Below are 16,095 nucleotides of genomic sequence, written 5' to 3'. Positions count from 1 at the left end.
TTTCTACGACCATTTCGGATACTTTTTGGGATTTGTCGAACGGAACACGGCTTTTGTTTTCTCAAAATAATGCGCAACCCAAATGGCGTTTTTTTGTGATGAAAGTAATATTTATCGAACAAAAAGAAGATTTGTTGTGTAACTGGGAGTCTCGTGAGTGGAAACACCCGAAGATTATCAAAGGTAAGCGATTCATTTTATTGCTTTTCTTACTTTCGTGACCAAGCTAACCAAGCTAATATAAGGCTAAGCTGTTGTAGCATTGAAAGCAACACTCACAAAAGCTTGGATTTCTTTCGCTGTAAAATATATTTTCAAAATCTGACACGATAGGTGGATTAACAACAAGCTAAGCTGTGTTTTGGTATATTTCACTTGTGATTGCATGATTATAAATATTTTTTGTAATATTTTTGAATTTGGCGCCCTGCAATTCAGCGGTTATTTAGGAAAGTGAACCCGTATTCGGTATCCGTAGCGCAGTGAAGTTAATGATGTAATGAAGTCCCAATGGGGATGAAGAGGACAGGAAGTAGATAAGTCCGTCAATGATGTAATAAATAATAAGCATAAAGCAGACACAACGTTACCAAACTAGTGTTGCATATTATATTATCCTGCCTGCCTGCCTGCCTGCCTGCCTGCCTGCCTGCCTGCCTGCCTGCCTGCCTGCCTGCCTACCTACCTACCTACCTACCTACCTACCTACCTACCTACCTACCTACCTACCTACCTACCTACCTAACTAACTAACTAACTAACTAACTAACTAACTAACTAACTAACTAACTAACTAACTAAATAATCAAATAACTGCTAACTAGCTAACTACGTACGTACCTACCTACTTACCTAACTAGCTAACTAACTAACTAGCTAACTAAGTACCTAACAAACAAACAAACAAACAAACAAACTAACAAACTAACTACTTACCTAACAACCTAATAACCTAACTAACTACCTAACAACCTAATGACCGAACTAACTAACTAACTACCTAACAACCTAATAACCTAAATAACTAACTAATTAACTAAATAACTACCTACCAACCTAATAAACTAACTAACTAACTACCCAACAATATAATAACATAACTAACTAACTAATTAACTAAATAACTAACTAACAACCTAATAACCTAACTAACTACCTACCTAACAACCTAACAACCTAACAACCTAACTAACTAACAACCTAACAACCTAACAACCTAATAACCTAACTAACGGCTAACTAAACAACTAACTACCCAATGCGAACTACTGACCGTGCGGTGGTACTCTGCGTACTGGTCGGCTGACTCAGGCTCTGAGGAGTGTCTCTGGAAGGAGCAGCCGAACTGGGGGCTCTTATCCTGGGTAGGAACAGCGAAGGTGAGGCCTGGGAACTGGAGGCTCTTCTCCTGCGTAGGAACAGCGAAGGTGAGGCCTGAGAAACCCCCCGCTGGATCCAGGTCTGCCTGGACGCTGGCCGTCACGCTGTTGGATCGCTTGAACCGAGCACGTCTGGGAGGAGAGGAAAGGAAGGAGGGGAGGAGAGTTGGGATGTATCTAATGTAAATACACACAGACTAATACTACTCATGCAGAGACAGACAGAGATAAGATGTGGGAGATTGAGGGAGTTTTTCCTTTGTCAGTTTCAACTTCGATAATAACTGCGTGTAACCATGACTACTGGGTATAACACGTAGGACTGGGCTTTCTCGCATAACATAACCCCGGCCCTAATTAACACTGACACACACACTCCACAGCTCAGGGGGGGTGGTACACCTGTTAATACCCTGCACCCCCCCCCACACACACACACACACAGCGAGAGAAATAGAGGAGGAAGTCTGAGTCACAGAGTCACACGTACTACATCAGAAAGGGGAGAAGAGAGAGAGCGAGAGAGAGAGAGAGAAAGAAGTGAAGAGAGAGAGAGAGAGAAAGCGAGAGAAGTGAAGAGAGAGAGAGAGAGAGAGAGCGAGAGAGAGAGAGAGAGAGAGAGAGCGAAAGAGAAAGAGAGCGAGAGAGAGCGAAAGAGAAAGAGAGAGAGAAGTGAAGAGAGAGACCGAGACCGAGACAGAGAGAGAGAGAGACCGAGACAGAGAGAGAAGAGAGAGAGAGAGAAGAGCGAGAGCGAGAGAGAGAGATTATTATTTTTCGTACAATACCCACCATCTTTCCTCTTACAGTGGAAACATCGTAATGCCTGCTATAAACCAATAATGAGTGTTCATATGAGTGTTCATATGAGTGTTATAAATGGTGTTATAACACTACCTCTTGTCCTCCTCCACCTGCACCCCTATAGAGTGAACCTCTCTCAGAGCCTTGCCATCCGGGTCCGAGTCTGACAGGGTCTCCGAGCTGTCCACCTGACACACACACAGGGTCAAAGGTCAGATTGACTAATTTAAAAAACACTCAAATACACATAAGAAATAAATTAAATTTATTTAAACAAATTGACATGTAAAAAAATACCTCACTTACCTGTACAGCGATAGACGGCCTCCAATTCCTTCCTCTTCTCTCCGTCTTGTTCTCCTCCTGTCCTCCGCCTCCTCCTCTTCCTCCTCCTCCTCCTCCTCCTCCTCCCATCTTACTCATCACTATACTGTTCTGTGAGAGGGAGGCAGACTTCCCCAGACTTCCCCCTGCCCGTCCCACATCCCTCTCCCCCCTCTCCTTTCCCCTGGGCCCCTCCAAGAGACTATCAGCGGAGCCGCTATGTTTTACTCTGGGGGGCCCCTGTCCTCCCCCTCCATAGAGTACAAGCTCCCTGCCCCACCGGGGGACCCTATCCAGGCTCTCGGCTGAGTTGGAGTGCTGGCGGGAACGGCCGTGTCCTGGTCCTGTGTAGTAACTCCTTTCCCTGGACGTCTGACCAGACACCGCAACTACAGAAACAGACAGGAGATACATGATGTAGTTGGATTGGATCCCCTGGACGTCTGACCAGACACCGCAACTACAGAGACAGACAGGAGATACATGATGTGGTTGCAGTGGATCCCCTGGAGGTCTGACCAGACACCACAACTACAGAGACAGACAGGAGATACATGATGTAGTTGGACTGGATCCCCTGGAGGTCTGACCAGACACCGCAACTACAGAGACAGACAGGAGATACATGATGTAGTTGGACTGGATCCCCTGGAGGTCTGACCAGACACCACAACTACAGAGACAGACAGGAGATACATGATGTAGTTGCAGTGGATTATATTTCATCATGCAGGAATTATCTGTACAGTTCAATAAGATGGGAAAGACATATTGCCATCTTCCATCTACTGGCAATGGTTTCATCTAAGGAACTATATCTATTCCCAAATATTTAAAACGGGAAACGATTGTGATTCCATAAGTAGTGTCCTCCATCGGGGTCTAGAGAGACAGTAAGGCTGATTTCGTTAGATTCCGTTCAGAACTTGAGATGGAGCTGAATTTGTCTATGATTCTCAGAGCTTTTGGGAGGGATTGGGATACGTTGTCTAGATATAGTAAAATATCGTATAATAAGACGACGTCATCCATAGACTTGAGAGATATGATTTATTTTGATTGTTGAATTGCCTGGGCCAGGGGCTCCAAAGACAATAAAAATAGCAGAGGATAGATGGGATCACCTTTCCTGCTACTAATTGTTATGTTATTTTAATGGCTGAGGGATTGGAATATAGTACATATAGTACATATAGTACCAACCAGAGATATAACCATTCTGGTCTATCAAAAGATATGACCATTCTAGTCTATCAAGAGATATGACCATTCTAGTCTATCAAGAGATATGACCATTCTAGTCTATCAAAAGATATGACTATTCTAGTCTATCAACCTAGTCAGTCGTCCAACTGAATGTATTCAACTGAAATGTGTCTTCCACATTTAACCCACAAACCCCTAAGATCTGAGAGCAACAACAGAATTCTAGAAATAACACATTTTGTACAGAGCAGACATTTCCATACATTTCTTGTTGGCTGCATGTGTCACATAACTCCACTAATTACAACCAGCATTTTTTATGGATTGTTTTAAAAATAGCAATATTTAGGGAGATGATTTCCTTTTCAAATAACCGAAAGCGAGAGGTTGTAATCTGAATAAAGGGAGAGGTTGTAATCTGAATAAAGGGGAAAAAGGTCATTCTTGAACACGGGGTGAGTCATTCTTACTAATCTGCTAGAGAACCAGTTCAGATTGAAGTAGAACTTCTGTATGACTGAAACCTTTAGTGATGTCATAATGGCCTAGTGCTTTAATATTTAAATAATTTCTGCCCTCCGACTTCATATTCATTATATAAATAGGCCTGTTTAATTTAGTCTGGCTTGCCGTTCCAAATAAAGTGGAATATTTTTTGCTCGTATCATTTAAAAAACAAGTTGTTAGGTGTAGTCAGGGCCAGAAGTAAATAGGTAAACTGGGATATGATTTTTTTTCCATAAATAGACAGGTATTGTCCTTTACATGGTAGAAAGATCTTATCTATTTTCTTTAACAGTCTACTAAAATGTATTGTAGTGAAATGATTTCTTTCTTTCTGGAAATGAATACTGAGTATGTCCACTTCACCGTCAGATCATTTTATTGGTAAAGTAAAAGTTGTATTTTTTACTGATCCAAATACGTAATATAGTTAAGTAACTGATCATAATTCGGTTTTAATCCAGCGAGGTTAGAAAAAGTATCTAGACCCTCTATGAGGCTGTGGAGGGATTCTAATTCTACAAGTATCTAGACCCTCTATGAGGCTGTGGAGGGATTCTAATTCTACAAGTATCTAGACCCTCTATGAGGCTGTGGAGGGATTCTAATTCTACAAGTATCTAGACCCTCTATGAGGCTGTGGAGGGATTCTAATTCTACAAGTATCTAGACCCTCTATGAGGCTGTGGAGGGATTCTAATTCTACAAGTATCTAGACCCTCTATGAGGCTGTGGAGGGATTCTAATTCTACAAGTATCTAGACCCTCTATGAGGCTGTGGAGGGATTCTAATTCTACAGGTATCTAGATCCTCTATGAGGCTGTGGAGGGATTCTAATTCTACAAGTATCTAGACCCTCTATGAGGCTGTGGAGGGATTCTAATTCTACAAGTATCTAGACCCTCTATGAGGCTGTGGAGGGATTCTAATTCTACAAGTATCTAGACCCTCTATGAGGCTGTGGAGGGATTCTAATTCTACAGGTATCTAGATCCTCTATGAGGCTGTGGAGGGATTCTAATTCTACAAGTATCTAGACCCTCTATGAGGCTGTGGAGGGATTCTAATTCTACAAGTATCTAGACCCTCTATGAGGCTGTGGAGGGATTCTAATTCTACAAGTATCTAGACCCTCTATGAGGCTGTGGAGGGATTCTAATTCTACAAGTATCTAGACCCTCTATGAGGCTGTGGAGGGATTCTAATTCTACAAGTATCTAGACCCTCTATGAGGCTGTGGAGGGATTCTAATTGTGGATTTAAAAGAAAACATGAATCATCAGCGTACAATGACACCTTTGTTTTTAAGCCCTGGATTTCTAACCCCTTGATGTTATTGTTGGATCTGATTTTATTTGTTAACATTTCGATGTCCATAATAAATACATACAGTGCGTTTGGATATTCTGATCCTTTGACTTTTTCCACATTTTGTTACGTTACAGCATTATTAAAAAATGGATTGAAATACATTTCCCCTAATCAATCTACAATACCATATAATGACTAAACAAAAACAGGTTTTTAGAAATTTGTGCAAATGTACTACAAATAAAAACACATTCATATTTACATATGTATTAACTTCTTGACGCTAGGGGTCAGATTTTTAATTTTTAATTTTTTAAAAATAACGTTCCCAAAGTAAACAGACTATTTCTCAGGTCCAGATCGTAGAATATGCATATAATTTACAGATTAGGATAGAAAACACTCGAAAGTTTCCAAAACTGTCAAAATATTGTCTGTGAGTATAACAAAACTTTTTTTTTTTTTTTGATTTTGCGGGTGAAAACCTGAGGAAATCTAACCCAGAAGTGTTTTTATTTTATTTATTTTTTATCTGTGTTTCATTTCCCGTCTTTCTTCCATTTAAGACTCTTTACTCAGTACTTTGTTGAAGCACCTTTGGCAGCAATTACAGCCTCAAGTATTCTTGGGTATGATGATACAAGCTTGGCACACCTGTATCCGGGGAGTTTTTCCCGTTCTTCTCTGCAGATTCTCTCAAGTTATGTCAGGTTGAATAGGGAGCGTCGCTTCACAGCTATTTTCAGGTCTCTCCAGAGATGTTCGATCGGGTTCAAGTCCAGGCTCTGGCTGGGTCACTCAAGGGCATTCAGAGACTTCTCCCAAAACCACTTCTGCGTTGTCTTGGCTGTGTGCTTAGGGTCATTATCCTGTTGGAAGGTGAACCTTCGCCACAGTCTGAGGTCCTGAGTGCTCTGGAGCAGGATTTCATCAAGGATCTCTCTGTACTTTGCTCTGTTCATCTTTCCCTCAATCCTGACTAGTCTCCCAGTCACTGGCGGTGAAAAACATCCCGATAGCATGATGCTGCCTCCACCATGCTTCACCGTAGGGAGGGTGCCAGGTTTCCTCCAGACGTGACGCTTGGCATTCAGGCCAAAGAGTTCAATTTTGATATAATCAGACCAGAGAATCTTATTTCTCAGGTCTAAAAGTCCTTTAGGTATCTTTTGGCAAACTCCAAGCGTTCTGTCATGTGCCTTTTACAAAGAAGTGGCCTAATTGGTGGAGTGCTGCAGAGATGGTTGTCCTTCTGGAAGGTTCTCCCATCTTCACAGAGGAAGTCTGGAGGTCTGTTAGAGTGACCATCGGGTTATTGGTCACCTCCCTGACCAAGGCCCTTCATCCAGATTATATAGACAGGTGTGTGCCTTTCCAAATCATGTCCAATCAATTAATTTACCACAGGTGGACTCCAATCAAGTTGCAGAAATATCTTAAGGATGACCAATTGAAACAGGATGCAGTCTCATAGCAAAGGGTCTGAATACTTATGTAAATATGATATTTCTCTTTTATTATTTTTTTCCTTTCTTCTAAAAACCTGTTTTCACTTTGTCATTATGGGGTATTGTGTGTAGAGAATGTCACAGCCTGATCTGTTTCACCTGTCTTTGTTCTTGTCTCCACCCCCTCTAGGTGTCGCCCATCTTCCAAGTTATCCCCTGTGTATTTATACCTGTGTTCTCTGTTTGTCTGTTGTCAGTTTGTTTTGTTCGTAGAACCTACCAGCCTTTTCCCTCTTACTCCTGTCTTGTCTTAGTTCCTGTTTTCTACTTTTTCCCGGATTTGACCCCTCTGCCTGACCTGACCCTGATCCTGCCTGCCGTCCTGTACTTTTGCCACACTACTCTAGATTACCGACCTCTGCCTGATCCTCCACGGATTATCAGAGGAAGTAAAGGATGAGTTTGCAGCCCGGCAACTACAGACGGATCTCGACTCATTCATCGCTTTAACCATCCTGATCGATGGTCGGCTACGGGAACGTAGAAGGGAGAAGAGGTCTGATAGCGGTACCAATCACTCACTCAAGAATCCCACCTTGGATCTGGTGATCTCCGGAAGTCCCCGTTGTCTACATCCCCAAGAGGATCCGAGCTTACCCGAGTTCCTCCATGAGCCACCAACGACTGCCGATTCACCTATTCCCGAGCCTATGTAGCTCGGCAGGGCTAGGCTGTCTCCAGCCGAACGCGTACACAGACCTGACACCCAGAGTTGTCTGTATTGTGGTACTGCCGGTCATTATGTGTCTACCTGTCCCATCAAGCGACATAGCTCATTCATTGGAGGGAGTACTCTGGTGAGTCTTAAAGATAATTGTTTTTCTCCCCTTACTCACCCCCGTCTCCATGCCATCCTGCTGTGGGGCGACCAGTCCAAGCCTCTGCAGGTACTCATCGACTCAGGGGCCAATGTGAGTCTTATGGAAGTTACCCTGGCGTCCGAGCTGGGCATCCTCGCTCAACTCCTCTCTTTTCCCATGGACGGGCGCTCTATAGGCCGGGTCCCCCACCATACCAACCCCATCAACCTACGAGTGTCAGGGAACCACAGCGAGACACCTGCTAGTTGAGTCTCCGCAGGTTCCCGTGGTATTGGGATTCTCTTGGCTCCAGCGACACAATCACTCTATTGACTGGGCTACTGGTGCCATCGCGGGCTGTAGCCCGTCCTGCCACACTGATTGACTGAAGTCAGCTCTGCCTGCCCCAGGACATCTTCCCGGGGGCTTGGAAATTGCCCCGGACCTCTCCACCAGCCCCGCGGAGTACCAGTACCTTCGGGAGGGGTTCAGTAACGCCCGGGCCGCTTCGCTTCCGCAGCACCAACCGGTATCCAAGAAGGTCAAGATCATTAACCCTTCTGCTGTTCGTCCTCTTTTGCCCCGTACCCTCCGTATACTTCCTACCTTTCCTGTGTCTAGAATTAAAACCAGCCCTTTGTCACCTGAATTCCATGACATTATTTTATATTATATTAATATTATTATATTATTTTATAGTATGAAGAATACAATTGAACAAATCTGAATAAAATATAAATATTTTCTCCAAACGATTTGGGGGAGTGCGCACATGCGGCCATTCTGTGTTGAGCGGTTAACAAAGAAACAGGTACTCCTATATGCTTCATTTAGAGTTATTCATGTAACTTTAGTTGTTCGACAAACGTTGGTCTATATGTTTAGATTTTTAATACATTGTAAGGCTGCATGATGAGACTAATGATGATTTGAAAAAAGTAGCTTGAAAGGCATGAGCTCTGCTTTGTATTTTTGTGCAGGCTGTTCACACTATAATAGTCTCTCAAGCACATGATGATGCCTCCAATTTCACTGCGGCATCCCCTTTGTGGCCGTAATGCACCCTAAAAATAATCTATGCCACTGCCCCTTTGTGGCCGTAACGCACCCTAAAAATAATCTATGCCACTGCCCCTTTGTGGCCGTAATCCTAAAAATAATCTATGCCACTGCCCCTTTGTGGCCGTAATGCACCCTAAAAATAATCTATGCCACTGCCCCTTTGTGGCCGTAATGCACCCTAAAAATAATCTATGCCACTGCCCCTTTCTGGCCGTAATGCACCCTAAAAATAATCTATGCCACTGCCCCTTTGTGGCCGTAATGCACCCTAAAAATAATCTATGCCACTGCCCCTTTGTGGCCGTAATGCACCCTAAAAATAATCTATGCCACTGCCCCTTTGTGGCTGTAATGCACCCTAAAAATAATCTATGCCACTGCCCCTTTGTGGCCGTAATCCTAAAAATAATCTATGCCACTGCCCCTTTGTGGCCGTAATCCTAAAAATAATCTATGCCACTGCCCCTTTGTGGCCGTAATCCTAAAAATAATCTATGCCACTGCCCCTTTGTGGCCGTAATCCTAAAAATAATCTATGCCACTGCCCCTTTGTGGCCGTAATGCACCCTAAAAATAATCTATGCCACTGCCCCTTTGTGGCCGTAATGCACCCTAAAAATAATCTATGCCACTGCCCCTTTGTGGCCGTAATGCACCCTAAAAATAATCTATGCCACTGCCCCTTTGTGGCCGTAATGCACCCTAAAAATAATCTATGCCACTGCCCCTTTGTGGCCGTAATCCTAAAAATAATCTATGCCTTTTGCGGCCCGGAGTGCTGCGTTGTGTCCTTCTCTCTGAGCATCTCTCACTCATGTGATTTTTTTTCGTCAGCTGATAAGATGAGTAGGCCGAACGAACAGCAAAAGCACTAGCCTATGTCAACCTACTGTACTATCCCCCCATGGTACAAAAGTTGACCTATTCTATTTGATTCTGTGCGAGGAATGAATATTCATATCATATCGATATTATATCATATCATCATTCATAGTCTGGGACAACCACTAGCGTCAAAAATATTTTTTTTATGCAATGTGTCTGACACAACAGATCAGAACGTTTAGTTTAAAATGTTTTTAAACGATTAATTTCTTCACATTATATGCTCAGCAATGAACACACGGTAGTAGGCTGTAAGAATGTTCCATTAGCGGAAAACACCATTATCAAAAGTGACCGCAATTATGCATGTCATGCTTTTATTATAAAAGGTGCATTTTTTATGGTGAAAATAATCTTCCCCCAAACTTCAAATTCACTCACTGCTTACGTATGCCAGTTAGGCTCTACACCCCTTGTAAAGCAGAATAATGTGCTTCATTTTAAGAAGTTATTTGGCCAATTTAGCTGTGATACAAACCTTATTAAAACATAAAGGCTTATGGGCTAGGCTACATGAGGTGTGCGACAATGATTCGAAAAAGTCGCTAAAAAAATACATTGTTTCTTATGCTGGGCATCATCCACAAGTGATAATATATAATTCACAAGTGATAGGCTAATATTGTCACCCAGCAGACTATTCTTGATTTAATTTTGTCTTTACATATACTAAATAATACATGTGTGAAATTTGTTTTGATTTAGAATGGACCATTATCATGCACCTGTATCGAAACAGGGGCAGCGGGAAAAAATACATCTATGCACTGAAATAGCGAATGGAAGATGCTATTCCTGCAATTCATTTTCATGCCAACCAGGTATGCTATACTTCTGTTGTAAATACAAGCAATGTGCTTAATACTAGGAAAATTGAGAAATAGATATAGTAGGTCTAGCCTATAGAAAGCTGATGGGATCCTCATCTTTCTATTAGAGGCCATCACTCTGTTTTCACCCGCAATTGCATAGCCTATAGAAATGTTGTGCAATATGAGCTCATGGGCTCTCATGAAGTGTTTGATTAGATTTACCTTTACATTTGCATTGATTTCAGAGTGATTAGAGGGACAATAGAGTGCTGAGTACCAGGCAGTTAGAAAGTTTGGTAGGCTACTAATGATCATCAGCAGCATCAGAGCTTGGAGAAGCCTAATTACTGCGACTAAACGGTCATGTGGAATTTGACGGCCTTCATGACTCGTGACCGCCGGTGTGGCAGTAATACGGTCCCCGCAACAGCCCTAATCACAACACTGAAGAGTAAAGGGGCCTCCAATTTTATTTCAATGGACTGGATTTTTATATTTACTACTTTGGATCCTGTTTCAGTAGTAATGAAATAAGACCTTCTTGTTGAGTATCTGATTATCTACCGTTTATATAGGATTAAAACATGCTAATAACGGTCCTCTGAGAACATCAGAAAAAATGTTTGCTATATTTCAACTGGTATGCCATCCAGCCCAGATGCATTGTTGTTAATAAAAGAGTTAATGGCGTCCCATAAAATCTGAGGATCATCGACTGAAGTTTTGTTAATCATCATGAAATCATTCAATTCGGTTTCAAATTGTTCACAGAAATTTAGTATTTTTGGAAGGAAACATTTAAAGCATTAAATCTCTTTTAAGAGATTCATAAATGTGGCAGAAATAACCGTTATGATTACATAGGCGTAGATAATAATACAAAATCGATTTGGGACGATGTTTTGTGCCTGTTTCAATAGAGACGTGTACTCTTTTGATTTAGGGTTATGAGCTCGCCAGACATCAATGAGGTTGTAATCAGATGTCGGAGAGCCTTGGTTGCCTGTACATTGTAGTTGGTCTTATTACATTTGTCCCACATGTCCAGAAAGGCATTCATGTCTGTCCCAATAAGCAGATGGAATTCAGTTCATTCTAACAATATGTTATTCAGAAAATAGAAAATGTAGGATCATTTGAATTTGTAGAGTACACATTAACGAAAGGCAATTTTCTTTCCATTATGGATACATTTTAAGGAAAGTGATTCTACCATCTTGGTCGTCACCTTTAACTCAAGATGGTGATTTAGAGTTTCTGATGTATAATTGTGATTACACCTTTTAGTTGTGTTTGGGGCTGATGATAAAGCAGAGGGTTTATATGAATGGTTCTCTATTCTACATGCGTCCTTTTGGAACAGTGCTATGTCAACATGGTTCCTTTCGGAACAGTGCTATGTCAACATGGTTCCTTTTGGAACAGTGCTATGTCAACATGGTTCCTTGGAACAGTGCTATGTCAACATGGGTCCTTGGAACAGTGCTATGTCAACATGGTTCCTTTTGGAACAGTGCTATGTCAACATGGTTCCTTTTGGAACAGTGCTATGTCAACATGGGTCCTTGGAACAGTGCTATGTCAACATGGTTCCTTGGAACAGTGCTATGTCAACATGGGTCCTTGGAACAGTGCTATGTCAACATGGGTCCTTGGAACAGTGCTATGTCAACATGGTTCCTTTTGGAACAGTGCTATGTCAACATGGTTCCTTTTGGAACAGTGCTATGTCAACATGGGTCCTTGGAACAGTGCTATGTCAACATGGTTCCTTGGAACAGTGCTATGTCAACATGGTTCCTTGGAACAGTGCTATGTCAACATGGTTCCTTTTGGAACAGTGCTATGTCAACATGGTTCCTTGGAACAGTGCTATGTCAACATGGTTCCTTTTGGAACAGTGCTATGTCAACATGGTTCCTTGGAACAGTGCTATGTCAACATGGTTCCTTGGAACAGTGCTATGTCAACATGGTTCCTTGGAACAGTGCTATGTCAACATGGTTCCTTTTGGAACAGTGCTATGTCAACATGGGTCCTTGGAACAGTGCTATGTCAACATGGTTCCTTGGAACAGTGCAATGTCAACATGGTTCCTTTTGGAACAGTGCTATGTCAACATGGGTCCTTGGAACAGTGCTATGTCAACATGGGTCCTTGGAACAGTGCTATGTCAACATGGGTCCTTGGAACAGTGCTATGTCAATATGGTTCCTTTTGGAACAGTGCTATGTCAACATGGTTCCTTGGAACAGTGCTATGTCAACATGGTACCTTGGAACAGTGCTATGTCAACATGGTTCCTTGGAACAGTGCTATGTCAACATGGTTCCTTGGAACAGTGCTATATCAACATGGTTCCTTGGAACAGTGCTATGTCAACATGGTGCCTTGGAACAGTGCTATGTCAACATGGTTCCTTGGAACAGTGCTATGTCAACATGGTTCCTTGGAACAGTGCTATGTCAACATGGTTTCTTGGAACAGTGCTATGTCAACATGGTTTCTTGCAACAGTGCTATGTCAACATGGTACTTTGGAACAGTGCTATGTCAACATGGTTCCTTTTGGAACAGTGCTATGTCAACATGGTTCCTTGGAACAGTGCTATATCAACATGGTTCCTTTTGGAACAGTGCTATGTCAACATGGTTCCTTGGAACAGTGCTATGTCAACATGGTTCCTTTTGGAACAGTGCTATGTCAACATGGTTCCTTTTGGAACAGTGCTATGTCAACATGGTTCCTTTTGGAACAGTGCTATGTCAACATGGTTCCTTGGAACAGTGCTATGTCAAAATGGTTCCTTGGAACAGTGCTATGTCAACATGGTTCCTTTTGGAACAGTGCTATGTCAACATGGTTCCTTTTGGAACAGTGCTATGTCAACATGGTTCCTTTTGGAACAGTGCTATGTCAACATGGGTCCTTGGAACAGTGCTATGTCAATATGGTTCCTTTTGGAACAGTGCTATGTCAACATGGTTCCTTGGAACAGTGCTATGTCAACATGGTTCATTGGAACAGTGCTATGTCAACATGGTTCCTTTTGGAACAGTGCTATGTCAACATGGTTCCTTGGAACAGTGCTATGTCAACATGGTTCCTTGGAACAGTGCTATGTCAACATGGTGCCTTGGAACAGTGCTATGTCAACATGGTTCCTTGGAACAGTGCTATGTCAACATGGTTCCTTGGAACAGTGCTATGTCAACATGGTTTCTTGGAACAGTGCTATGTCCACATGGTTTCTTGCAACAGTGCTATGTCAACATGGTACCTTGGAACAGTGCTATGTCAACATGGTTCCTTTTGGAACAGTGCTATGTCAACATGGTTCCTTGGAACAGTGCTATATCAACATGGTTCCTTTTGGAACAGTGCTATGGCAACATGGCTCCTTGGAACAGTGCTATGTCAACATGGTTCCTTTTGGAACAGTGCTATGTCAACATGGTTCCTTTTGGAACAGTGCTATGTCAACATGGTTCCTTTTGGAACAGTGCTATGTCAACATGGGTCCTTGGAACAGTGCTATGTCAACATGGGTCCTTGGAACAGTGCTATGTCAACATGGGTCCTTGGAACAGTGCTATGTCAACATGGTTCCTTGGAACAGTGCTATGTCAACATGGATCCTTGGAACAGTGCTATGTCAACATGGTTCCTTGGAACAGTGCTATGTCAACAAGGTGGTCGCATTTCACACTTCGCGCCGCTGGTAGTATTACTTTTCATTACATTTCATTATAGTACAACGGTTTGATTTGTCTGATCTTAGCAATTATTTTTAGCTAGCTACATAGCCGTCTTTGTATCAAAGATAATTGTGTAGTTTATCGTAATTATCGTAATTATCGTAATTCGTCGTCCTAACGTAGTCAACACTGCTATCTGGCCAGCAGCTAGCCAGCTAGCCAACGTCCACCGTCTACCGAATAGCAGCACTGTAGAAACTATTAAATTCAACGGAGCGACTTGATTAGTGTAGTGTTAGCTAGCTACATAGTTGTCTTTGCTGTCTTCGTAATTTACCGAGGTTAGCTAGCCAGCTATTTGTCGTCCCTCTTAACGTAGGAAACACTGCTAGCTAGCCAGCAGCTAGCCAGCTAGCCAACGTCTACCGTCTACCGAATAGCAGCACTGTAGAGACTATTACATTTACATTACATTACAACGGAACGACTTGGGTAGTGTTAGCTAGCTACATAGTTGTCTTTGCTGTCAAGATAATTGTGTAGTTTTGAGTAATTGTCTAGGTTACCTAGCCAGTTACCGAGGCTACCTAGCCAGCTACACTTTCAAACTAAGTCAACAACGCAGCCACTGCTAGCTAGCCTACTTCAGCAGCACTGTATCATTTTAGTCAATAAGATTTCTTGCAACGTAAGTTTAACTTTCTGAACATTCGAGACGTGTAGTCCACTTGTCATTCCAATCTCCTTTGCATTAGCGTAGCCTCTTCTGTAGCCTGTCAACTATGTGTCTGTCTATCCCTCTTCTCTCCTCTCTGCACAGACCACACAAACGCTTCACACCGCGTGGCCGCTGCCTGGTGGTCCCAGCGCGCACGACCCACGTGGAGTTCCAGGTCTCCGGCAGCCTCTGGAACTGCCGATCTGCGGCCAACAAGGCAGAGTTCATCTCAGCCTATGCTTCCCTCCAGTCCCTCGACTTCTTGGCACTGACGGAAACATGGATTACCACAGATAACACTGCTACTCCTACCGCTCTCTCCTCGTCTGCCCACGTGTTCTCGCACACCCCGAGAGCTTCTGGTCAGCGGGGTGGTGGCACTGGGATCCTCATCTCCCCCAAGTGGACATTCTCTCTTTCTCCCCTGACCCATCTGTCTATCGCCTCCTTTGAATTCCATGCTGTCACAGTTACCAGCCCTTTCAAGCTTAACATCCTTATCATTTATCGCCCCCCAGGTTCCCTTGGAGAGTTCATCAATGAGCTTGACGCCTTGATAAGCTCCTTTCCTGAGGATGGCTCACCTCTCACAGTTCTGGGTGACTTTAACCTCCCCACGTCTACCTTTGACTCATTCCTCTCTGCCTCCTTCTTTCCACTCCTCTCCTCTTTTGACCTCACCCTCTCACCTTCCCCCCCTACTCACAAGGCAGGCAATACGCTTGACCTCATCTTTACTAGATGCTGTTCTTCCACTAATCTCATTGCAACTCCCCTCCAAGTCTCTGACCACTACCTTGTATCCTTTTCCCTCTCGCTTTCATCTAACACTTCCCACACTGCCCCTACTCGGATGGTATCGCGCCGTCCCAACCTTCGCTCTCTCTCCCCCGCTACTCTCTCCTCTTCCATCCTATCATCTCTTCCCTCTGCTCAAACCTTCTCCAACCTATCTCCTGATTCTGCTTCCTCAACCCTCCTCTCCTCCCTTTCTGCATCCTTTGACTCTCTATGTCCCCTATCCTCCAGGCCGGCTCGGTCCTCCCCTCCTGCTCCGTGGCTCGACGACTCATTGCGAGCTCA

At 43.1% G+C, this 16,095-nt stretch overlaps 1 protein-coding gene across 1 annotated transcript in view; it reads right to left on the bottom strand.

Moving 5' to 3' along the window:
- LOC120043311 (disks large-associated protein 3-like) overlaps nt 1–16,095 on the bottom strand; it is a 49,756-nt gene that overhangs the window by 13,487 nt on the left and 20,174 nt on the right. The window contains exons 7-11 of the mRNA XM_038987928.1: nt 9,670–9,689; nt 8,394–8,411; nt 2,490–2,865; nt 2,277–2,371; nt 1,274–1,511 (exon numbers count right to left, since the gene is read on the bottom strand). Coding sequence (XP_038843856.1) covers nt 1,274–1,511; nt 2,277–2,371; nt 2,490–2,865; nt 8,394–8,411; nt 9,670–9,689 — 747 coding nt within the window. The remainder of the gene's footprint in view (nt 1–1,273; nt 1,512–2,276; nt 2,372–2,489; nt 2,866–8,393; nt 8,412–9,669; nt 9,690–16,095) is intronic.

Source organism: Salvelinus namaycush, unplaced genomic scaffold (assembly GCF_016432855.1).
Source record: "Salvelinus namaycush isolate Seneca unplaced genomic scaffold, SaNama_1.0 Scaffold899, whole genome shotgun sequence".
NCBI lineage: Eukaryota > Metazoa > Chordata > Actinopteri > Salmoniformes > Salmonidae > Salvelinus > Salvelinus namaycush.
This window is presented reverse-complemented; position numbering and strand designations above follow the sequence as displayed.